This window comes from Pogona vitticeps, chromosome 3 (assembly GCF_051106095.1).
Source record: "Pogona vitticeps strain Pit_001003342236 chromosome 3, PviZW2.1, whole genome shotgun sequence".
NCBI classification, from domain to species: Eukaryota; Metazoa; Chordata; class Lepidosauria; order Squamata; family Agamidae; genus Pogona; species Pogona vitticeps.
In genome coordinates, this window is record NC_135785.1 from 627,535 (window position 1) to 651,814 (window position 24,280).

Genomic DNA, 24,280 nt, shown 5'->3' on the forward strand with positions numbered 1-24,280 from the left:
TTGTGATGGGGTGGTGGTGGGGTGTGTGTGTGTGACCTGCATGCGTGCAGGGGGAGCCAAAAGGGCCCCAGGATCCTCCTCCGGATTCTGCATGTGAAAAGCATTTTTAGAACTCAAAGCAACCCAAGGATCAGGTCTAAAGACTAGGCAGATGTTCATACCTCACCTGGGGGCATCTCCTGCCCCTGTGCCACAGGCAGGAAGGCACTTACTGGCTCCTTCCCCGCTAATGGCGAGGGGTGTGTGTGTGTGTGTGTGCTTTCACATCTAGAGGAACCGAAGCTCAGCACAGTGAAAAAGGCTTCTTTACCTACAGTCTGGACAGGCAGCCCTGCCCCAGCACCCCTCCTCCGGTGGTCTCGAAGAGGAGCTTCTGCTCCTGTGTGAGAGTTTTAAAGACCCCAAAGCAAAGCCGGGATACTTCAGGATGCGATGCGCAGCGCTCAGCTGCTGCTGCATCACATGACTGGGCTGGAAGAATTCTCGGCATCCTTGAAGAAGCCACATGACAGTCAGAACAGCTCCCTCCCCACTCAAGGTTTGCATATTCTGCTTCTGCGTCCCCCACCCCCCAAGACCACAGCCCCTGGTGATACTAGAAGTCTTTTTTTATTTCTTTCAAAGAACTTCCAAAATGGAAGGGAAGGTTTTATGTTGAAAAACGAAGAGATCTTTGGCGTTGCTTAAGAAAGGGCCAGGCAGCAGGGCGTGGGGGGGGGGGGGCGAATGGACAGTCAAAACAAGGCTTCACCGACCCATCCACGCAGGTGGTCCCTGGGAGGAGCAAAGAGCAGAGCGTCCATCCGCTCCTCTGTCCGTCCATCCGTAGGTACGAAGGCACCGTTGCAGGCTGTATAACCCCAGAGGGGCAGAGAAGGGTCCGGCTCCTTCTCCCTAGAAGAAGGGAGAGGCCCCCCAAGACCCGGCCGTGCCAGGCATGGGCTCACGGACTGGGTGGGCCCCCAGAGGTTCTGCTTCACAGGTCCAGAGGCAGGTAGCCACAAATCCCCCGGCTCTCACCAAGGTCTCCAAACTGAGTCTGCAGGAACTGAAGGCGCACCGGACCCAGGCGAGACGGCAGCCGCAGGGGGGAGCCCCGAACCTACTCCCCCGTGGGCATAGAGTGGGATGACCGCATTGCTGTGGGGTGCAAAGGCCGCGTTGGGGATGAGGAAGGCAAACTGCCCATCGGAGGCCGGAACCAGATGGAAGCCCCCATACACCTTGGTGCCTTCTCCTGCAGGGCTGCTCAGCTTGCAAGGCGCCCCGTTACCAGCAGGGGGGGCTGAGCCGGCAGGGATCTGCCCCAGAGGCTGCCCAAAAGATGCCCCGTGTGGACCGCCCGTGGCTGGTGGCTGCAGGGCTGCCACCTGTGAGGGAGGCTGTGGGCTGGGGTAGTTCATGGCATTGATCTGGTTCATGCAGCCAGCCAGGTGTCCAAGCAGGCGGGTGCGCACCTCGGTGTTCACCCCCTCGCAGGTGGAGAGGAAGCGCGTCACTTCATTCATGCACTCGTTGAACCCAGCCCGGTATTTTCCTAACACGGTGGGGTCTGTATTCAGGGCAGCTGCAAGAGAGAAGAAAAGGGCCGTGAGAAGGAGGCAGGCAGGCAGCCCTGTTCCCACGCCACTCCCTGGCCCACCCCTCCCAGGCGAGAGGTGCTATACCTGGAAAACAACCTGGGGATCCTGTCGGCATCTCAGTTTGCAGAAGGGAGAAAGACCCTCCTCCCCACCCCGAGTCCTGCCTGCACCCACAGCTCCTCTGTCCCTGTCCAGCAGGACATGCCACCATTTCCACGGCAGCCACCCTGGACCCACACCACTCTTGCTGGAGCAGGGTGGGGCAAGCAAAGGTGGGTCACACATAGCTCTTACTTGCATGGGGTGGTCCTCCACGCTCACTCAGGTGTGTCAGGGAGGGAGGGCCTTTCCAGGGGCTACTCCTGGGCTGTGGCCCCTCCCTTGCAGGGGGCGATGAACCCCAGACCGGCCCCTTCCCTGCTGTTTCCCCCCATCCTTTTCAGAAAGGCTCTAGTGCAGCGGTCCCCAACTGTTTTCAGTCCGCAGGCCAGCTGGGGAAGGTGGGGCATTCCCCCGCGCTCGTGCAGATGCGTGAACAAGCACGTGTGCTCTCTTGCATGAGTGAGCGCACCCGTGCGAGTGCTGTGCCACTGCGCATGTGCATGAGCATGTGCGCGCTCACACACATGCACAAACGGGCTGTGCAGGGGTGAGTGCGTGCAGGGGTGGGTGGGACAGGAGGTCTGTCTTGGTGGCCTGGTCCGGCTCAGGCCATGAACCAGCACTAGGCCGCGGACCGGGGGTTGGGGACCTCTGGCCTAGTGGGTATCTTTCTGCTTAGGGTTAGCTTTTCATTTGTGTCCTTGTTTCTGTTTGATTTTTCTATGATAGGATTTTTTTTTTAAAAAAATAGTGTTTTAATCCCATGTTTTTTGATTAGTGTGTTCCCTTGAATGTTTCTATCACAACGTATAACATCTTAGCCATATCAGTTCCTTAACTGCTTTGTCAATGGTACGGAGTCCTTGTGTAAGAAAAGGGCAGGATATTAATTAATTTAAAAACAATTACTCATATACAGTGAATATGGTGAGCAGGAGAGTGGCCAGGAATGCCAGAAGCCTCCCGGCAATGCTAAGGAAGCAGGCCACCAGACTGGAGAGTGGCAACCGGTCAGAAGGAGGGGGAAACAGTCCTCCCAGGAGGTAGGAAACTGAACTGATTGAATGAATGGAGCCTGGTCACAGACGGAATAAACAGGGGAAAAAAGAGAGCCTATCAGGGTTAAATAAACACACTCTTAAAGAAAGGCTGAAAGGGATAAACAGATTTTAGGGACAGAAGATAAAGAAAATGGTGAGATAAACTTGTTTGCTGATGACACATTACTCACAGTTAAAAATCCAAGAGAAACAACAGAAAGGCTTAAATCACATTGGGAGGAATCCGAGGGTGTAATGGGATTAAAAGGAAATTGGGAAAACAATGTTTATTGTTAAACCACTTGGATGAGGAGAAAAGAATGAAAACAATATTTGAAGGAAAAATGGGAAATATTAAAAAGAATTGAAAGTACATTGTTAAAAAAATTGGTGAAGAGATTAAGAATATTACTAACCCTTTTCTTAAAAATATGTTAGAAAACTGGAAAAAGTTTAAAGGTATGTTGAGCCCACCGATCTCTCCTTTATCCCAGGTGGTGGATTTAAAGAATTTTCCAGAAAAATCTATTTAAAAAACTCTTAAGAATATATTAAAAATAAAGGCATAAATAGGATAAAAGACTGGATGGATGAGAGATGAAAGAAATATAAAAGAGATTTTTGGAGAAGAGGGGGTTTCTTGGTTTAATATGATTCAAATAGAAAAGTGGATAAGGGAATGGAATAGTAAGGAAGGGAAAAGTAGGAAAATGACAAATTTTGAAGAGATTATTGAAAAAAGATTGAAATTAGAGGAAAAGACAGAAAGAAAGGGAACTAAGTTAAATATATAAATTATTAATTCAGGCTGAACAGGATACACAAGGATTAAAAACGATGTAATTCTGTTTTATGTGGTGTTAGATTTATGTTGTTTAGGTTGGATGTTTAATAAATTTATTTTTTAAAAAAAGAAAGGCTGATAGGTTGAACCGTGTTGGGCATTTTATAACAGGGAGGGGGGAAGGTTATATTTTCTACATCCTGGGATTACCGTTTCCCCCTTTCATTGACCTATGCAGGATCTGGGGTCAGAAAACAGCATCCTCCTTTCCTCCTTCTCTCCCCCCTGCATGCTTTCTTCATTCTGCTTGGGGGGTGTGTGTGTGTATATGTGTCTGGTGTTCCCTGCCACTTGCCTTCTTTCCCAAGAAGACCCCCCCCCCGTGTCCTGTCTCAAGCAGTAGCTGCAGGAGGACCAGGCGGAGGAGAAAGGTCTCCTCCCTGTGGCAACCTTTCCCCTCCCGCCCGTGCAAGCTGCCACCCTCCCCATCACTTCCCCTCTGTCCGCACACCCACCCGCTTTTCCGGAACAGTAACAACTTGGAGTTGTGTGTCTATAAATAAAAGCCAGACCGTGGGAAAGCCTGCCTGAGCCAAGTCAGTAAAACGCAGCTTGAATGGCATTCAAAACCGCAGGCGGAAGTCTGGAAGAAATCACCTCTGAGGGAAGAGAGGAGGGGCAGCAGGAGGAGGAGGAGGCGGTGGTGGTGGCAGCGGCAGCGCCACCGCACGCACACCCCCATAGCTGTCCTGCCCTGCTGGGGCCACTCACCGGTCATCTGAGCCCGCTGCAGGTTCCGCAGATGCTTGACCGTCATTTCTAAGATGTCTGCCTTCTCCAGTTTGGAGTGCCGAGAGCTCTGTGGAAGGAGAGGAGCCGAGTGAGCAGCTGGAGTGTGTGTGTGTGTGTGTGTGTGTGTGTGTGTGTGTAGGGGTGAGGGTTTGAGAATCACGGATGGGGGGGTAGCTCACAACATTTTAAAAGGAGGGTGCAAACCATCAGTACCACAAAAAGCAACCATCATCTCCATCATGTCTGGCGGCAAGATTGCAGAGGAAGGAGGTGGTTAAGGGCAATGGCTACCGTCTGCCCCCCCCCCCCCTGAGCACAGGAGGCTGGTAAGTTCCCCCCCCCCAGGTAATCCAGCACCTCCAGACCACCCAGTTCTCCAAGTCTAAGCCTCTTTTCAGGGAGTTTGGTTCCAGGCAGGGACTTCCAAACAGGATGGAGGGTGTGTGTGTGTGGCCTTCAAAGGCAGCAAGCCTGGCAGCAGGGAGGGATTCTCCTTCCCTCCTCCCTCCTCCCCCACGAGGCTGGGCCAGAAGAAGCACCAGCTCTGGATCCTGGGGGAGGCGTCCTCTCACCGGGTCAGCCCTTTGCCGGCCAAGACTCCTGGCATATTGGACCAGCCGGGAAAGCGGAGCTTCGACCCCCCCCCCCCTACGAAAGCAGCTACAATCCAACGCCCGTTTCCTTGCAAGGAAGCCCCGCTAAAAGCCGTGGGGCCCTGCTTCAGAGGAGACGGCGAGGGGGGGGAAGAAGCCCCCCCCCGTTCAGCCTTGCAAAGGGTCTGGTCGCAGACAAGACAGGCCGGCCCTTCTGTCCACCTGAGACCTCCTCACCCCCCAGCCCCGATGGCCCGCCTGTCCTTCGGGAGGGGGAGCGCCGAGGCACGCTTTCTCAGAGGGAGAGGCCTCCCATTCTTGGGGGGGGGGGCGGCGGCGGCCCCGTCTAGCTTTTCCTCCTGGAGGCGCGAAGGGCGAAGGCGGCCACTCACGTCCTTCTTGAGGGCATCCAGGATGAGGGTCTTGAGCTGCGCCAGGCTCTCGTTGATGCGCGCCCGCCGCCGCTTCTCCATGATGGGCTTGGACGACTGCGAGGGAGGGAGAGAAAGGGCCAGCCGGTGAGCCCCGGAGCCCGCCGAGAAAGGAAGGAAGGAAGGAAGGAAGGAAGGAAGGAAAAGATGGAAGGTAGGTAGGTAGGTAGGTAGGTAGGTAGGTAGGTAGGTAGGTAGGTAGGTAGGTAGGTAGGTAGGTAGGTAGGTAGGAAGGAAGGAAGGAAGGAAGGAAGGAAGGAAGGAAGAGACCCTTCTTCGCCCCCCCCTCCAGCCCGCCTGCCCTCCTCCCGCCGGACTCGGGCGGCGCCTTTACCTTGCGGTGGTCGGAGGCGGTGCGGGGTTTGTCCGGCGTGGCGTGGACGCTGGCCGGGGTGGCTGCCACGGGAGACGAGGAGCTTTTCTCCATCAGGTCCGCGGGCATCCTGCCGGGCCGGCGGCTCGTCTCTGCGCGGCGGGCGCAGGAAGGGGCGCAGGGAGGGGACGCCGCTCCCGGGAAGAGGGACGGCTGCGTGCGTCCCACGGGCCGCACCAGGAGCAGAGGCGGCGGCGGCGGCTTTGGCCGGCGCTTCTGCTGCTTCTCTAGCGCGCCTGGTCCGGCGGACCGCTTGCTCGCTCGCTCGCTCCCTGCCTGCTTGCCGGGCGCGCCCTCCGCGCTCCTCCTTCCCCTCGACGGCGGCAACAGCAGCGGGAACCTCCGCCCTCGGCTCGCGCGCGCCCGCGCCCACACCCCCGACCGACCGACCGACCGGCTGCCGCTGCGGGCGCTGCTGCTCCTCCTGCCCGGCCGGCGCGGCGCGGCGGAATCCCGGGCGACTCCCTGCCTGGCGGCCGCTATTTATAGACTGCGCTGCACGCGAACGGCTCGTGTGAAACTTCCCAAACTTTCTTTCCCACACTGACTTTCAGCCAATGGGAGCGGGAGGCACGCGGCCCCGCTCGTGGACGGCGCCCACCTATTGGCTGCCCGGCGCAACGACCGGCGGCCAATGGCGCGCGCCTGGGCGCCGGGCACCAGAAGCCGCCTTGTCAATCAAGGACCCGCTTTAACCCTTGCTGCGCCGCAGGCCCAGCCGAGACGGGAGCGGAGGGGCCCTGCTCCGGAGTGTGTGTGTGCTTTCTGCCTTCGGGAATGGGCAGCTTGGAAGAGCGCTTCCTTTGACCGGACCGGCATGAATCTCTTGGGCAGCCTCTGCGCGCGCGCGCGCGCGCGCGCGTGGACCGTAGGTGGGGGGTGGGGGGGGCTTAGGGATTCAAAGATCCCAAGGCAGAGTATGCCTCGACGGCAAGGGCGGCAGGAGGGGGTACCCGGAGCTCGTCCCCGGAGAGCTAGCGTGCCCGGTGAACCCGGGTGTCGCCCCTCACCCTGCGGACAGTGCCCGGTCTCGCGTGGCAGCCGGGGGGCCAGCCCCGACGGCTGGGAAGCGGGGAAGGGGAAGAGGGACCCCCGTATATCCGCGCCTTGTGCCCTGTGCGGGCCGGTGCAAGAACGGGCAGCAGGCGAGCTTTCCCCCGAGTAACAACAGGAGGACGAGGAGGAGAGACGAGGCGCGGCGCGGCGCCGGCATCGCTGCCAGCCTGCGTCTGACCCCGAAGGCCGTCGGAGTGCGGGCAGCAGCGCGTGCCGGGGGAGTTTCCCTGCCGCCGCGGCAGCCCCAGAGGGAGGCGAGGCGAGGCGAGGCGAGGCGGGCGGTCTGTTGCTCGGCGCAGCGCGGGCGGCGGCTCGAAGAGGTCGCGCGGGGAGGGAAGGCCTGGAGAGAGGCCGGCCCCGAGCGCAGGGCTGCTGTTGCTGCTGCTGCTGCAGCTGCTGCCGCGCCAGAGCCTGGGAAAACTCCGCCTCTGGCGGAGGCCGGGCTGGAATGCGGCCGGCCAGGAGGCGAGGGCGAGGGCGAGGGCAGGGGGCACCGTCGCACCCCGCCTCCCCCCCATCTCGAACCGCGGGGGAGCCCGGGCGAGGCCCAGGGATGGCGAGTCCCGGCCGCCGCGCAGGGCCTCGGTTGGCCCCCACCTGCCTTGGGCGTGGAGGGAGGCCGGGGCAGCCTTGCGCCCTCCCTCGTTGCACCGCAGAGGAAAGGAGGAGAGCAGGTCGCGGGGGTCGACTGGGGCGAGTGGGGGGGGTCTGTCGAGAACTGGGCTGCTAGGCCGCCTGCTTGCCTTGCAAGACGCAGCGAGCCTGGCTCCGCCGCCGCCGCCGCCGCCTCTCCTAGAAGAAAAACACGGAGGAGAGGAGCTACTGTTGCTCGGTCTTGACCGATTTGGCCTCCGATCTTCCGACACCCGTGTTCGGATGGCGCAAGTGGACAAGCCGATTCCCCTGGACAGCCGAGAACCATGATCTGAGGACGGAGGGAGGGGAGGGGGGGTCTCCCGCATCCAGGCCAGGAGGGGGTGGCCGCCGGCCCTAATGGGTCCTTGTCCTCTGCGGGAGGGAGCGTGCGTGCCAAAGCGGCCTGAGCGACGCACTCCCGCGCCTCGGGCTGCCAGGGAAGGGGGGAGGCTGTCGGTGCCCTGCGTCAGCCCGGGGTAGCCACCTGCCAGGCCCCGGAGAACACAGAGGTTGGCGCCCTGCCGCCTTTCGGGGGTCGTTCTGTCCGAGCCGCACCTCGCCCGTCCCGGATCTCTGTATGACCCCGAAAGCCGAGTGAGAGGAGCGACCCGCCGGGGGGGGGGTGGTGGTGGTGCGTGACTTCTGGTCAGGCTCTGCTTCCTCCTCTGCACTGATTTTGGCTGAGCAGAGGGTGGGGTGATTTCTTTAACGATCCCCCGCACTTCTCCCAGCAGAGGGATCCATTGGGGTTGGAAGTGTCTGTACATAATCTTCCTAATCGGGTCGTACAGGACGGAAACCCTGCCGGTGTGTTCAGGACGCGGGGCGGGCGGGGGGGGGGCTGCGCTGGCTGCTCCGGGCGGTTTGGGAGCCCCGGCCGCCCAGCCTCTTCCCGGGGCGACGGCTCGTGGCGCCTGCAGCTGGGCGCAGAGGGACGGAGGCTTCCCTTCCTGTCCCGGAGCAGCCTCCGCGCCCCGTCTCCGAGGCAGATCTAGGGGCAAAGGAGCCCGAGCGGGTTCCGAGAGCCCAGGCGGGCCCCAATGCCCGCGAGGATGGTGGCGCCCCTTGCTCCCCGGGAGCCGGCGGGATGAGCCCCGAGGGGATCAAAGGCGGCCTTCCGGGAGGAGGCAGGCCGCGACTTGGCCCCACGGCTCGGCTGCTCCCTCCCGCGTTCCCAGGCAGCGGGGCCGGTCTAGGGGGCTCTCGCCTCGCGGGCAGGATTGGCTGCCAGGGACGGGCGGGCGGTGGGTGGCGGGGGCGGGGGGAGAAAGAGAGAGAGAGAGAGAGAGAGCAGCGGGCGCGCCTCACCTCGAGCTTGCCCTTCTAATCCCGCCCGCCCCTTCCCATGAAATGGGCTTGACAGTCATGGGAATCTGGCGCGGGCAAGGGAGGGCCAAGGCCTTCCCGCTGCTGCTCCGCAGGCTTCTGGCTCTGAAGAAAAGCAGGGAAACGGGTGGCCTCGCGGACCTGCCTCTTGCGGTCCAGCAGGCTGTTAAGCGCAAGCCCTTCAGGATCTTTCTTTGGCTGCGGCTGCCTTCGGAGGCCTGCTCGACAGACAGACGGGGAAAGGGCTCTTTGGTGTTCCCGTCTCCCTCCATCTGCAGAGAAAGGGGTCTTGGGTGGGGGACCACTCTGGGAAGAACCGTGACACATCATGCTAGCCAGGACCCCCACTCCAAACCCCCCCCCCAAGCATGGGAGATGGGCCGCTGGTCAGGCGCAAGGCACCTTCTAGCACCAGCAGACTGGGCCTTGCCAGGAAAGGATTCCAAACCCAGGGTGCCTTTTCTAGGCTGGCTTGCCCCCCCCCCCCGTGTGTGTGTGTGCAGGCCCTCCATGAAGGATCTGTGTCAGCCATTCCTCCGCTAGCTAGGCCTGCCATGCTCCTGAAACAGAGTGATTTGGGGGTGGGGGGGTGGGCAGGATGGAGAGTCCAGCCAGGCTGGGCCAGCTAGCAGGCAAGGCATGGTGCCACCTTGGTGCCTCCAAGGCAGAGAGGCTAGCTAGGCGCTGTGCCGCCAACATCTGCAAGGTGGATGGGATAGGAAAGGTAACTGTGTGGCCCCAGACTTCAGCCTTAGCGGCTGGGGGCACGGCCCCCTCTTTCCCATCCCTTCCCCCTGGTGCCGCTTGTGAACTCAGTCCTTGGGCCCCAATTCTCAGTAATGTCTCCTCCTGCAGAGGTGGTTGGAAGAACAGCAGCAGAGGGACCTGGCAATTCCGGGCGCTTAGCCCCAAACTCTCTGTCGGCCCCTCCCTCTTCCAAGCGCCCTTTCCTCCCAACCCTGATCCCTTTTTTTTATTGCCAGCTCTCGAGACACCTAGCAAGAAAACTGGATGTTCCTTTGGAACAGACAACACAAATTGATGGAGAGGTCGTGAGGAGGGCCATTGTCTCCTCAGGGGAGTAGGAAGCCAACTGCTGAAAAATTGCACGCAAGCACACGGGATGAAGCCACCCCTCTACAGGCCCTGCTTTCTCTGCCCCTGCCCCAACTTGTGCCAGGGGGTGGGTGGGTGGGGGAGGGCAAGGAAGGGATTCCCTTGCTGACTGTGGAGAGGTCCTGAGGGAGGTCCGTGTCTCTCCAGGTGAACTGCAGAGGGCCTCGGAAGCAAAGGCTGGGCCTCCTGAGTCTCACGCGAACAGGATGTCCCTTGGGGATGGGGTGGGGTAGTGGTTGAGAGGCTGCTGGTGGTGGAGAGGGATTGGCCGTCTCCCCCTCCTCCCTCCCTTGGCATCCACCTGCAGGGGGGTTTCTGCTCTGGCTGGCACAGGGCCTTGGCAGCCAGCCTCCGAACGGGCCCTCTGGCTCCTGCAGATGAGCCTCCCTTTGCCGCCTGAAGCCTTTGCCGCTTGAAAGGAGATTTCCCAGACTCCCAGACCCAACTAACTGCCAGGCCCTCTGGAAGCACCAGAGGTTTCAGGCGGGCCTGGCAGGGGGCCCCTTGCAAACCACTGCCTGCCCCCCCCAGCCGAGGAGGCATCAGGTGGTGAGTCAGGGCTGAGGGTGGGCCCCGGAGGGGGGGAGGGGGGAAAAGGGGAGCAGGGAGTGAAGTATTTTGCTGGAGACCTTGGAAAATTCCTCCCCTTTCTTGCTGGCTCTCGGCTCTCTCTCTTTCCCCTCCGCTTCACTGACTTTCCCACACTCAGCTCTGTCGGCTTAGGCTCAGTCACCAGGCTGCCAGGAATCAGGCTGGCTTGAACCAAAAGGCTCCCTCATTCTCTCTCTCTCTCTCTCTCTCTTTCTTTCTTTGGGAGCACCACACGGCATCTCCCCCCCCCCACCTACTCTGCACCTGGATGGGGCCAGTCCCACACGTATCACCTGATCTCTTGCCTTTTCAAAGACCGTGAGAAAAATAAGGCCCAGGAAAGAAGAGACATGTTTGCAGATCTCCCTGGAGCAAGTGGAGGGTGTGTGTGTGGGGTGTGTGTGTGTGTGGGGAGAGGAGCTGGCTCCTTTTGGGCTTGGTTCAATGCAGGCCTTTCTGCCTTTTCAAAAGCAGCCTGTGAGGGGGGGGGTGTTTGTTCTAGGCCAGGAAGAGGCTTCTGCCACATCAACGGGCACCCAGGAACAGCCTGGGTGGGGCTGACCGGGCACCCCCAATCTGCTTGGGGGTTCTTCTCTGGCCAGGCCAGTGAGAGGCGGCTCTTGCTCTGGATTCCCAGTCCCCAGGCTCACCTGCCCCTTCGTCTGAGTTTCCTCCTAGCCCCAGAATACAGGCCAGTTGGCAAGTTGTACCTCAGGAAAGAAACGCTAGCCCTTCAGGGCAGACCCTCTGGGTCAAGCCTCAACAGCCCTGGGGGAGCCAGCCAGCCAGCTGCCTGGTGACCTTAAGATCTTCAGGGGGACCCCCTCTGGAACAGGCCACTGCCTGCAACAAGCCGGCTGGACCTGGAGCGGAGACAAGGGGCTCTCCCTTGGTTGCTCCTGGAGACCGTCAGATCTACAGCTGGCCTGGAGTCATTTCCCACTTTTTGGAAAGAGCAACAAAATACAAGCCACCCACCCCAAATATCCTGGCCTTTTCTTGGCTTCTTGTTGCTAGAAGCTTTTTTGTTGGTTTAAATCAGGGAAGTGAATTGCCCCTCTTGCCTGCTCCCCCCCACCCCATGAAGGGTGATTGGTGCCCATTCACCCAGTGCCCTTTTCAAGATGTTCTGGCTTAATTCTCATCCAGGTCCACGCCAGCTTTTGTGCATCTCCAGTACTCCAGGAAAACCCCATTCCCATCCATGGGGAAATGCAAAAAAAGGCAAGGCCCCCAGTCATCTCACAGAGCTGGTGAGGAAGAGACCGCCTTGGCCCGGCAGTGGCTCTGGAGGCAGCAATGCCAGGAGGCCTGTCTGCATGGCATCCGGGAGGGATAACAGCCGTTCGAGGCCTCCCAGTGCTCAACAAGGCAGGCATACAGGCCCTCTCTCCTGTGGGCTCAAGCTTCAGAAGTGCCTGGCCTCTGCCCTTGAGGAGAAGAGCAGACTCTAGTCCCCCCCCCCCCCCGCAGGGCAGAAAAAAAGAAACAGACTCAGAGCAAATGAAGCTAGCTGACTACAAAGGTGATATGTGGGCTTCTTTGTGCAATGCTGATTTCCCTCCCCCGTGGTTTAATAAACCCTGTTGTTGTTGTTGTTGTTGTTGTTATTGACATTGGTGCCGACTCCACGGATTTGAGAACGGAGGAGGGGCCACCTGCTGACCGAGGAAGGGCTGGCAGGGCTCATGCACAGGTCCAGCCTCTATGCCTTCTGTTTCAGTCGAGTAAAAGCGAAGAGGCTTCCTTTTCAAGGGTTTGAGCCCACATTCAGCGTCTTCCTGGTTCTTCTTTCTCTTTCCCCATTTCTACTTGCAAAGTGGGAATGGCAGATTGAACCGATGGGCTGGAGAAGAGGCTGCTGTGCCTCCTGGGCCCTTTGCTCCACCCCAGGGTTGCCCCAGGAAAGCGATCCTGACTTGGACCAGAATGGGGCTGGTTCACATACATTGGTCCAAAGGTGGTACGTGACAGCACATTCCTCATTTTAATATTTAATGGCTTTTTCTTCTTGTACACCACATTGGTTGTTTTTAAAAGGCAGGATGTATGCTCGCATGAATAAAATAAAAGGAATGCTGTTAGTTGGGGTGGAGTGATCCTGGAGGAAGCTTTTGGCTTGCTGCATGGAGGGGTTTACACCTGGGGTGCTCTCTTGGGTGGCGTCCTGTCGGCCCAGGTCCTCCCCTTGACCACAAGCTCCTCCTTTGCCACTGCCATCTTGGGAGGCCAGTGGCACCTGTCCTTGGCGAACCTGGCTGGTACCTGGCTCTCATCCCGCTGGCTGCACCCCGTGACGTGCTTCTCTGGGGCCCCTCGGGTCAGAGGGTTTGCAACGGCCTCTGAAGCGAGGAAGGCACCACACCATGTTGGCTTCTTGTAGCCAAAGCAGCCAGGCACTTAGTGCCACCTGAAAGATCTGCCCCAGGAGGACGTGTTGGGGCTTTCACGGAGCAGAGAGCCCAACCTCTTGCCCCTGAGCTGCCGCCACCATCCTCCTGGCTCTTTCATGCCAGGTGCCTGCCTTGGGTGCAGGGTGTCCTGCCTTTAAAGAATGGATGGCCACAACTGCTGCTGCGGCTGCTCTTAAATGGCCTTTGGCTTGGGATCCCTTTAGCATCCGTGCACCCACTGTGATCACATTGTAGACAGATGGAACAAGACATTCCAGAAACTACAAATGCAGAATTAGAACCCAGGTTTCCAGGCTCCCTCTCTCTGACAGAAATCCCTCTTGCTCACTTCACGGGCATGCCCAGAGTGCCTGTGTGTGTGTGTGGGGGGGGGCTGGGGGAGGGAACAAAGTCTTCCTTCTGCATGCGGATCCATGAGGACCAACTCTCAGTGTGGCTCAGAGGGTGGAAGCTTTGGTGAAAAGGTCAGCAGAGCAGTCTTCTGCCAAACGGGGCACAGATCCTTTCAGAGAACCTGCCGGGGAAGCAAGGCTGTCCTCTCTGTCCCTTGAATTTTGGGAGGGGACACTCACTGAGTTGTTCCCAAGGGTCCTGCTTGGGGGCTCCAGCAACCAGGATGCTGGCTCAGGGCAGAGGAGGCCTGTCTTGTCTGAGCAGGGTGGCCCTGAAGTCCCCACCAGTGGCAGTGCGCTCCTCTGGAGCAGGGCTGGGACCTCCTGCAAGGCTTGATCCCAGCCGAGGCTTCTCTGAGACGCCAGCAAGCCACAAGGACCTTTATTGCTTCGTGAGTTTAAGAGTGGGGGGGGGGTCACAGAATGGCTGCTCGTAGCCTGGTGTCAGGAGCAGTTCAGCGGCCATGCAGACGGCGGCCACACCATTGAGTCTGGACTTGGGTTTCTCCTCTGTGGAAAAATCTGAGCAAAAGCTTCTGTGGATTTTCCAGGGAGGGGCTTTGAGGGGGAAGAGCAAGGGAATTCGTGTCAGGCTCAGGAAGCTTCTCGCCCGTGGCATTCGGGTTGCGGGAGGTCTTGTCTTTCAGACCTGAAAGTCTTCTTAGCTGTCTTAGAAGTGGGTCCCTCGACGAATGTGTGGGCCTCGTGCCAGGCCACTCCTGGGACGGAAGCGACAGGGAGAGGCCCAGAAGCAAGTTCGAGGACAAGGCTCAGCTCAGCATCACATAGTGAAGGAGGCACCTTGAACATGCACAGAGCGCGCTGCCCCGGAGCAGAAGAGCCCCCTCCCCACCCGCCACCCCTGCAGAAGCTCCTGCTTCTCCAAGACCAGAGGGGAAAGGCTTGCAGGGCAGGGTCTGGAAGGCAAGCCAGCCCCCTCCCCTCCTCCGCTGGGGAAGGCAGGCTCCAGGCAGAGGTGCTGCTCCCAAAGCCATGGCGCCTGCTTTCCCAGGTGGGGAGCAAGAGCGTGCCGTGGTGTTCCTCCCCTTCGAAGACTGAGGAGTGAAGAGGAAGAAGCAAGAAGCCCCTTTCTTGTTGCTCTTTCTGGCCCTTTTCATCTTGGGGGGGGGGGACTCTTGGAATCTGCCTTTCCATTTCCTCTTGGATCCTCTTTGCTCTCAACAGCAGCGGCCTGGCACAGGAAGCGACCCAGTGGCTCCCGTCGGGTGGAGAGTGGGTGGCCGGCTGCCAAGTCTGCTGGCATGGGAAACAAACCCAGGGCACCAAAGGACCCCTGACCATGCGCAGAATGCAAGGGAGCACACAGCAGCCGCAGCCTCCAGGGACGGCCGGTGGCCTGCCTGGGAAGCAGGGGCTCCTCTGCTGGGAACTCTGGAAATGCGTGCCTGCTGTTTGTTGAAATGCCCCCCAAACCCTCCATGGCCTGGAAGAAAGCCAAAACTCCTCCCCTGCTGCCCTGCCCTGCCCTGCCCTGCCCCCCCCCATCAGCTTGGGTGCTAGCATATCAGGCAAATCCCCATATATTTTTCAGAGCGGTAAGCATGCTATCTTTTAGCCCAGCAACAGAAACAGAACTATTTGGGGGGGGGGGTTATTTAATACTAGAAACTTTATTTCCACTTGGGTTTTCATGGATTGCAGCCTGTTTCTTCAGATGCCGTTGTCAAAGCTCACACGGACATACGTTTGTTAGCCCTTGGCGTTCATCATCTTAGAGGTGCAGAGTTGGACGGGACCCTGTGGATCACTGAGGCCAGTCCCTCTCAAGGAGGCCAAGCGGGGAAATCAAACTCCCAGCCTCTGGTTCCGTAGCCAGAGGCGTAAACTCCTGAGCGATCCAGCAGTTCGCTATCATGTCTGCCAAGGGGCTTTTGGTGAATGGTGATCCTACCAATTTGTGATCTCCAGAAGGTCCTCTATTAACAGCCCTGCTCCAATCCTGCAAACCAAAGGCCCTGGTTTTGTATCCTGGATCAATCCATTCCCTCTACTTTCCTTTCCTTTCCACCCCCACCCCACCAACCTTGTTCTCTTTTCCACTGAGTCTTGCCTTCTCCTGATGTACCAAAGTGCAATTGCCTCAGCTTAGTCAGTTCTGCTTAGTCTTAAATATGCTAATGTGTTTTATTTGCTTATTACTACCTTTCTGCACCGTCCATCAACGGAAACTCTCGGGGACACTTCACCAGACCAACCAAACTGATGCCGGTCTTCTGTTCTTTAAAGCTCCCCCTTCCTGGTCTGTCTTAAGAGACTCCCCAGTCGGCTTCATGGGGGGGGGGACAAGTCCTTCTGCAAAGTCAGAGAGCTGGCCAGCCCCCCCTACACCCCCCATCCCCCCCGCCCCTGCTTCCCTGCAAATCTCCCCTTTGCTGTGAGCCAATACAGCAGCTGCTCCTCAGCTGTCAGGGGCAGAGAGCAGGATATCGGCAGCAGAGCCCCCCCCCCCCGCCCGCAACATATCCATGTGGGCCATGCTATCTTTATTGCAGGCTGTTAAAGCCAAGCCTCTCAAGAGGGGAGGATGCCAAGGCAAGGTCTTCTGGAGGGGAAAGCACCTGGGAACGGAGGAGCTGCTACAATCCCAGACAATTCCAGGGCAATCAGAGGCTGGTGCCTGTTTCATAAAGTTCATACATCAGGCTTCAGGGCTGCCAGGAGGAAGATGCCATCAGAGGCTCTCCCTTGACATCATGGGGAGGGGGACAGAGCATGAGCCACCCTGGCAGAAGGTACTCCTCCGCCCCCGCCCCCCCGCCAGGGTGTGGAGGGAAGAGGAGGAGGCTGGGAGGACAGACAGGGACTCCTTCACAGCCAGGATTTCAGCTGGCAAAGAGGCCTTGCCAGCCACCCACTGATGTTTTCCCTGCCAGGAGGCCCTTCCAGGGACTTCTTTGGGGTGGAGGAGAAGAGCAAGGGTCCTTTTAGAGCCCCTCTCCTGCCAGCACCCACCACTGTCTTTGTAAGCAGAGGGCAAGAGGAGAAAGCATGGACAGCAGCCAGGGGGGTGACCAGCCAGAGTTCATGCCCCTTTCCTTTGCCTTTAGCTCCCTGGGCACATGGCCATCACTTGGCCTGTTCACCCTTTGTAAAGGGGGGAAGGAGAGACGGGGGCTGTGCAAAGTTGTTGTTACACTGGTGAAATCAGGATTGAAACACATGATGCAAAAGAGCAGGGCTGAATAATCTAGTGCAAGAAGGAAGAGCAGAAGAACTGAAGCTGAAAGAAAACGTGTAGATCAGCATCAATCCTCACACAGTATTTGGAGCTACAGTTTACAAAAGTTTCAGTTTTGAAATCCATTTCTGAGGCAGGAGGAGCCCAGTGTGACCAGTGAAGAATTTTAAATGCCACTTGGAAATGGAAGTCATTTCCACTCATTATTTGTAGTGCCTTCAGCCTAGCACCAGCTACAATCGGACTGTTGTTAAGTGAAAGCGGAATAGATACCCTTGGTTGTCTGTCCAACAGGCTGCTGGCTGATTGTGAGAAGGACCTCTGGCTGGATAGCGCTTCCCTGCCATGCAACCAGGCTCTGGGGACACAGGCTGGGGGCTCACACGAGAGGAAGACCCATCTCATTTCAGCCAAGATGCCTGCCGGAGAGCGGTGGCTCTCGATTGCAAGGAAGGAGCCAACACCCTGAAATGCCTTTGCAGCCTCCCTTGTTTCCTACCCAACGAGCTTGCCCTCCCGACCTCCCGACGGCCAATTCCTGGTTTTGATCTCACATCCAAGGCACTTGGTTTTCTCCACCGGAGGCCCTTTGGTGGCCAAGGGCTTCTGCTGGATCCCAGGCAAATGGGCCAGGCAAAGGTGGGCCACCCCCTCCGGAAGGTCTCGGCAGAGGGCTCCTGTTGGCGGCATTAATGATTAATTGCAGATGGAGCGATCCTGCTCAGCAGGGTCTGTGTGGCTTCAGATAAGAGTATCAGAAGTTAACAAAGTGCAAAGTGTAAAAAAAAGTCTGGGAGAAGCTCAGGGTGGGTTAAACAGGAAGTGGGGAGGGGTTTGTCTGCACTGTTTGGGGGGAGGGAGAGCCGTCAGAAGAACAGGTGGTCTTGGAGGCCAGGTGAGGGCTGCCGAGGCTCACCCTGTCAGGACCTCCATCAGGGCACAGACGAGCCAATGAGGAGCCCAGGGAACTCAGGAACCCGCCTTCTGTGGAGTCGGCCCCTTGGCCCATTCAGCTCTGCAATCATCTGCTCTGACTGGCAGCCTTCTGGGGGGGGGGTGCGGGGGGGGTGGGATTCCTTTCTTCGCTGTAACAGGAAGCCAGGCAGTTTCCCTGGTTACCCACCGGACCGTCCCTGCTTCCTCTTGACAATCCTACAGGATCTTGTGTGTGTGCGGGGGAGGGGGGCTTAGGGGGCTTGCTTGGTCCCTGGAAGAAGGGGTGTGCGACAATTTTGGAAAAGGCACTTCTTTAGGGCCCCAGGAGGGCACCTCAACACCCAAGGGGTTAATCTCTTCCCCTCCTTGGCAGGGAGATCTCTTGTGCCTACCTTTCACCAAGCGCCCTTTCAGAAGCCCCGGGGGGTGGGGGGTGGGGGTGAGCTGAGCCCCCTCGCTCAGGAACCGGGCTTCCTTGCCTGGGGCCTTCCTGGATTTTATACACAGCAGCACAAGGCTAAACCTGTCTGTAGGCACCTTGGCCTCTGGCTTGCCAATATCTCTTCCCATAAATTATGTCAGTGCCTCCAGTTCCGGGGGTGGGGGGGGGAGCTTGGAGGTGAGACTTCTCAGCCTCTTCCAGGAAATGCCTGAAGGGAAGACCGGCTGCCGTTCCCCTCAATGCAACTTGGAGCGTGTCTTCAGCCCCCAACTGGAACTACCCCTCACCACCTTGAGAACAGTGAGATATAAATGAAATTGAACAACCAACTCTTGCCATCGTCAGGCCCACCCAAGGGGCTTCTCCCCATTCCTGGGTAGTGGGTTTGCGGGGGGGGGCAGGGCAGAAAATGGCCTCCTAGGCAACAGCCGGATATCTTAAGAGGTGCGCACCCTTGTGCGCGATCAAAGGAGACATGCGTACATCCCTGAGCAGCAGCAGCAACAGCCCAAGCAAGGAAAGCTTTGGAGCTGAGAAGGTCTACCTTCCCCCAATCTCTCCTCCACCTGTTTTGAAATTCCCCCGTCCCTGCTTTTGCTAACGGTGTACTGCAAGAAGCCTCACGACAAGTGTCCACTGATCCGGCCTGCTGGCAGGAGAACTCCCCGTTTCCTTCCCTCCCTTCCCCCCCCCCCACTTGTTTCCTATCTTGTTCTACTCATCCCAGGCCAGGCCAGAGAAGGGGCTTCTTCCCCCCTAGCCCCAGCCCAGCCCAGTCCACGCAGTGGCGGCCGCTCCTCCTCCAGCCTCTCTCCCAGGGCTTCTGGAGGTTCATGCTGGAGAGCCACACTCCCCTGGAGAATGATCAACCACTGGCCCTCTGCCCGAGGGGCTCCCGGAGCGCTTAAGGCAGGGCCAGGACGCGGTGGCCTTTGAACCAAACAGGATTAGCCCTTCCTTCCTTCCTGCCTCCCTGCCTGAGGGAAAAGTTGGTTCCCACAACCGCTTTGCTTTGCTCGCTCAGAGGGGCAGGTTTGCCATCCTCCTCTCGGTCAACACGAGGGACCTGGAGCCCCTCCCTCCGCCAGGCGGTTGCAGGACGGCATCTGTTGTCCGAAGGGGGTCCTCCCCTTCAGGGTGAGTGCCAAGGGCCCCCCAGGCAACATTGGGGAATCGTCTGGAGTTCGATTCAGCTCAACCGCTCGTGGATAAAGGCTGGGCCTCAGTGGATGGGTAGCTTCAGCTGGAAGGACACCCTGCCAAGAGGGAGGCCACTGGTTTACCCCTGTTAGGAGAAAACAGCCCCATGGAGATTTATATTTTATTTATTTATTTATTTATTTATTTTCTATCCCGCCTATCTGATCGTATTAGACCACTCTAGGCGGCTTACAATAAAAACAACAATGCTCCAGGGAAGGGCCCCTTATTTCCTGTTGTTTCTCTGCCAGGGAGTGGGATTTGCAGAAGACAGGCTGAGGTCCCTCCTGGTCTTGTTCCTCTCTTAGACACAACAGTGTTTATGCTTTCACAACCTGGGTCAAAAAGAGAAGAGGAGGAGGAGGACATATGAGGTGAGAGTGGTACACCAAGAAAAGGGGATACAGATGGAGACAGCAAGGCCTGCCAAGACTTTGGACTAACAATCAGCCTGAAGAAAACACAAGACATGGGCCAGGGCGTGGACTCACCTCTCTCTATTACCATCTCCACACAAGAATTGGAAGTTGTTCATGACTTTGTGTACCTTGGCTCAACCATCTCTGACACCCTCTCCCTAGATGTCAAGCTGGATAAACGCATTGGCAAAGCAGTGACCATGTTCTCAAGACTCACAAAGAGAGTATGGCTCAATAAGAAGCTGTCGGCATACACCAAGATCCAGATCTATAGAGGCTGTGTCCTGAGCACACTCCTGTACTGCAGTGAGTCCTGGACCCTTTGTGCACGGCAGGAGAGGAAGCTGAACACCTTCCATATGCGTTGTTTCCAATGCATTTTTGGGATCATCTGGCAGGACAAAGTTACAAACAGAGTAGTCCTAGAACGAGCTGGAATTTTTAGCATATATGCATTACCGAAACAGTGATGTCTACATTGGCTCGGACATGTCATGAGAATGGCTGATGGTCGGATTCCTAAAGATCTCCTGTATGGAGAATTAGTGCAGGGAAATTGCCCCAGAGGGAGACCACAGCTGCGATACAAGGAGATCTGCAAGTGGGATCTGAAGGCCTTAGGAATGGACCTCCACAGATGGGAAACCTTGACCTCTGAGCATTCAGCCTGAAGGCAGGGAGTGCAGTATAGCCTCTCCCTATCTGAAGAAGCACTTGTCCAGCAGGCCGAGGCTAACAGGCAGTCCCCAAAGCGGCAAAACCAGGGGACAGATTGTGTTTGTCTTCAGTGTGGAAGGGATGGTCACTCTCGAATTGGCCTTCTCAGCCACACTAGACGCTGTCAGAGTCCTCTATTCAGAGCACATCACCATCCCTTGGCAGAGTGGCCTTTTAGGCCAGATGGGTGGGGTATAAATAAATAAATAAATAAATAAATAAATAAATAAATAAATAAATAAATAAATAAATAAATAAATAAATAAATAAATAAATATCGTCTCTCAAGACTGAAGGATGCCTAATCTAATCATGGGTGGAATTGAGTAGTTGTGTTTCAGCCTTTACTAGCCATGCAGAGTAGAGGTTAGGCACTAGATGGGTGGGATATAAATGGAATGAATGAATGAATGAATGAATGAAAGAAAGGGAATCAATCAAATTCCTACAACTCTGAAGACTTAGGAAGGGGGCAGCCAGAACCAAGGGGGTGGGGGAGTCCACCCTGACTACAAAGACCCACTCCCGGTACCAGAGGCCTGTGTGCCCAAAAGCCAGATCCGCTAGCCCAGGCTGTGCTAGGCAGGAGGGAGCAGTTCCTGATGTCTCTGAGCTTGGTTCCCCCCCCCGACACCTTCAGAGAGCCAGGCCCTCCCTTGCCCGCCATGCCAGGCCCTGATGTCCATCGGCTTCACTTTGCAACCCCCACCACCACCCCGCCCTACGGTGCTTCCTTCCTCCCTGGGTCAAGTGAGGAGGGTGAATGGAGAGGGCAGTTGCTCCTGGGTGCCTGAGAGGCCCTCAGGCGTGAGCAGATTCTCCGGGTCTCCGCTGGCGGGGCTCCTCTGTCCGCGGGTCTTCCCTCTGGCGCCCGCTGTTACATACAGCACTGATGTTACCTGTCTGTCATGGGTTTGGAGGGAAAGTTCCATCCTATGGAGAGTGGAAGGCGGGACATCAGGAGGAGGGGCTGTACTGTATATAAATGTGAAGCCTGTGTGGTGAAGAAAAGACGCTGGGATGTGAAGAAGCAGCAGCTGGGAAGAAGAAGCTGGTGTGGGAGTCTGTGTGTCAGACAGGGTACTACTGTGTGTCAGAGTACCAACCTGATAGGTTCAGGTGTCTGTTGGTTAGCCAGAACTGATAGGTTCAGGGTCTGTGCTTCAAGTTAAGTGGTCTGTGTGAACCAAACTGTGTGTATGTATGAAAGAGAATAAGCCACGTTACTATATCTTATTCACCTGATCATTTTATTTTGCCTGTGTGTTGTTTTAAATAAACCTCATTCTTTTATTTGTTGAAAATCCATCCCTGGTCTGTGTGACTTCTTATAGGGAATGGTTGGTGGCAGCTTAGTTAACGTGTGGCAGATCCCAGTAGGTCTGGGGTTGTCACACCCGCATCCCTGGGCAGCATCCTCGCAACAGTCCTTGTGTCTCTGCTCCCGAGGCACTTCAGCAGTCAAGGCGAGGAGGGGAACCGGACGGGAGGCCTTGCCACCCTCTGTGCAACTCTGCTCCGGGCGCCCAGCCTCAGCTTGGCCAGGAACCTTACCAGACTTTCCAGGGATGCTGCCAGATTAATAATTGCCAGGAGGATTTGGATTCAAACCCGGGATCGGGACAAGGAGGACCAACCAGACGGATGACAGGCATCCCGAACCACTTTGGCCTCCCTTGGCAGAAGGAAAGGACAGACAGGCGTTGTTGATCTTGGTGACCTCCTGGAAACATCCTCAGGCAAGGAGGAAAGACCGGGCAAGGGATTCGTAGGGGCGCCTTTCTCTCCCCCTCCCCCTCGCACCATCCGCTGCTTTTCCTTCCAAACGGTCGAGGCACCAAATAGAAAAGGCGGCGGGGTGGCGGCGGCGGGCCCTGGGCGGCCAGGTGGCCAGCAAGGATCTTACGGCCAAAGTCTGCAAAGGCTGAAGAGGAGCGCAGGGCCCTTCCTGGCCGTGCCCCCCCCAGCGGGCGACCGGATCCTCCGCCGGTGGAATGTCCCTCCCTGTCAGCCAGCCCAGAGCACAGAGCACAAGGCCTGAGCAAATCCCGGAGCAGGGGTGGGTCCTGGGACCATCACACATCACCGAGAAACAAGCTGTGCTGCGAGCTTTGCAGGCCAGATGTTGAAGCTGTGGAACCTCTCCTGTTTGAGGGTTTTTCCCCAACCAGTCCACCCCCCCCACCCTGTCTCTGTCTCTGTCTCTGTCTCTGTCTCTGTCTCTCTCTCTCTCTCTTTCTCCTGCCCGATGATGGTCGAATCCATTGTCTGTCCCTCTCTTATCTCAACGGGTGGCAAAGACGACGGCCACTCCGCGAGCTGTTCTATCGCATTTTCCTGCCCTCTGTGCTTCCTCTGCTGGCGGGAAGCGGAAGCACCCAGGAACAAATGGCAAAGTCCCTTTCAAAGAAGCCTCGGGGGTTAAACATAGATAAAACTCCAGGAAAACAAACATTTTCCGTCTCCCATCTTGGAACTTTAATTTTAGTGCCTGTAACTTCAATGTCCGGTTTGAAAAGACGTTGAGAGAAAGACAAGGCCACCTGGTCATGATCTTCCTGCACTGGGCTTCAGCTCTAAAAATGCTTTCTCGTTTGCATTTGGCCATGTGCAGTTTCATGCCTGTGGCTGTTCTCTGTTTCGGGTGTTGTGTAAATGAAGCCTGCAGCCAAGAAATCAGAAGAAGCTTGAAGCTTGGAAGGGCAGCAATAAAGGAACTAGAAAAGATCCTCAAGTGTCAAAAAGATCCTCCCTGGAGACCAAGATCCTCCACAGCCTTGGATTTCTGATCACCAGGTCGAGATGTGAAATCTGTACAGTTAAGAAAGTTGACGGGGGGGGGGGGGGAAGAGATTGATTTGTTTCAAATGTGATGCTGGAGGAGAGCTTTACAAATACTTTGGCCTGCCTGAAAGACAAATGAGTGGGTCCTAGATCAAATCTAGGTGAGGTATCGAGTAAGCTCCTCTTGGTTGTTGTGGGTTTTTCGGGCTCTTTGTCCGTGTTCTGAAGGTTGTTCTTCCTAACGTTTCGCCAGTCTTTGTGGCCATGGGCATCTTCAGAGGACAGCACTCTCTGTTCTGTGGCCGGCATCTTCAGAGAGTGCTGTCCTCTGAAGATGCCGGCCACAGAGACTGGCGAAACGTTAGGAAGAACAACTTTCAGAACGCGGCCAAAGAGCCCGAAAAACCCAGAACAACCATTAGATCCCGGCCGTGAAAGCCTTCGTGAATACATTAAGCTCCTCTTCTTTCTCTCCAGGATCCTGTCTACATGTCATCTTGTCTCACTTCCCCCACAAGGGAGCCTTTGCAGGAGAGGAGAAGGGGTGCTGAGTATCATCCTTTAGACCCCTCTCCCAATTCCAGCAACTGCCACAACCCTTCCTGGGCAGTGTGGTGCCTGGGCAAGAGACCGACCAGGCTTGGACAAGGGTGGGTGGGAAGCAGGCCAAGATCCATGGGCAGACCTTGGTGGCTTAAGGGATTTGGCTCTTGCCCCCACCCCATCCCACCCGTGTTCTTAAGGAGACACTTGGACTCAGAGTCTCCAGCAGATGAGTAATGCACAGGAGGGGGAGGTCATGGAGCAGAAGAAGCCTGTGGCTGGCACTTTTCAGCTGAGAAGGGGAAACCGGTCTATACTTTATCCCATGCCACTAACTGTGGCTAATCCCTTGCAAGATTCTTGTGCAACGGCCTTCTTGGGTGGTGCGGTCTGGCTTCTTTGAGCGCTGAGTCATCACTTGCTTTGCATGCTGCTGAGTCATTTCCAGGGTTGCGGATGGATGGATGGATGAAAATCCCTGGTTCTGCCTTTGGGAAATGGGCATGTGGGGCCTGTCCGAGCAGAAGAAGGTAAATCACCGAGAATGATAAGAAACCATTCTCGCTCACAGAAATAGTCACCATGCCCCTTTGTGGACCACTTGATATTCAGGGTGCCAGTTTTCGTGTCACACAGAACCCTTCCTCGGGGATCAGTGGTTTCCACCAGGTGAGGGAAATGGTCTCTGATGTGGCTCTCCATCCTTCCCTTTGCCACGGCTCCCGTACCATTCCTACTCTTTTGAGTATCCCATGCAAGAAGTGGTTTTGTGCCACCAAGTCAAGCGCTGGGAGTTGTTGGAGAGATCGGC

At 57.0% G+C, this 24,280-nt stretch overlaps 1 protein-coding gene and 1 long non-coding RNA gene across 2 annotated transcripts; both read right to left on the minus strand.

Moving 5' to 3' along the window:
- Positions 1-593: 593 nt before the first annotated feature.
- HES1 (hes family bHLH transcription factor 1) lies at positions 594-6,234 on the minus strand. Its single transcript, XM_020808522.3, has 4 exons — positions 5,660-6,234; positions 5,287-5,382; positions 4,281-4,368; positions 594-1,567 (listed from the first exon to the last, which is right to left on the minus strand). The coding sequence occupies exons 1-4, from the start codon at positions 5,765-5,767 to the stop codon at positions 1,017-1,019; spliced, it is 843 nt and encodes a 280-aa protein (XP_020664181.2). The 5' UTR covers positions 5,768-6,234; the 3' UTR covers positions 594-1,016.
- A 12,540-nt stretch (positions 6,235-18,774) lies between these two features.
- LOC144588378 (uncharacterized) lies at positions 18,775-19,571 on the minus strand. Its single transcript, XR_013543908.1, has 2 exons — positions 19,498-19,571; positions 18,775-19,341 (listed from the first exon to the last, which is right to left on the minus strand). It is a non-coding gene; the product is annotated as an uncharacterized LOC144588378 (long non-coding RNA).
- Between the last annotated feature and the right edge of the window lie 4,709 nt (positions 19,572-24,280).

Excerpts from the sequence above, each read along its gene's own strand:
- HES1 (XM_020808522.3), bottom strand. The coding sequence starts at position 5,767 with ATGCCCGCGGACCTGATGGAGAAAAGCTCCTCGTCTCCCGTGGCAGCC. Across the intron at positions 5,383-5,659 it reads CCGCCTCCGACCACCGCAAG|TCGTCCAAGCCCATCATGGA; the intron begins GTAAAGGCGCCG and ends CCTCCCTCGCAG. Across the intron at positions 1,568-4,280 it reads GCAGCGGGCTCAGATGACCG|CTGCCCTGAATACAGACCCC; the intron begins GTGAGTGGCCCC and ends TCTCTCTTGCAG.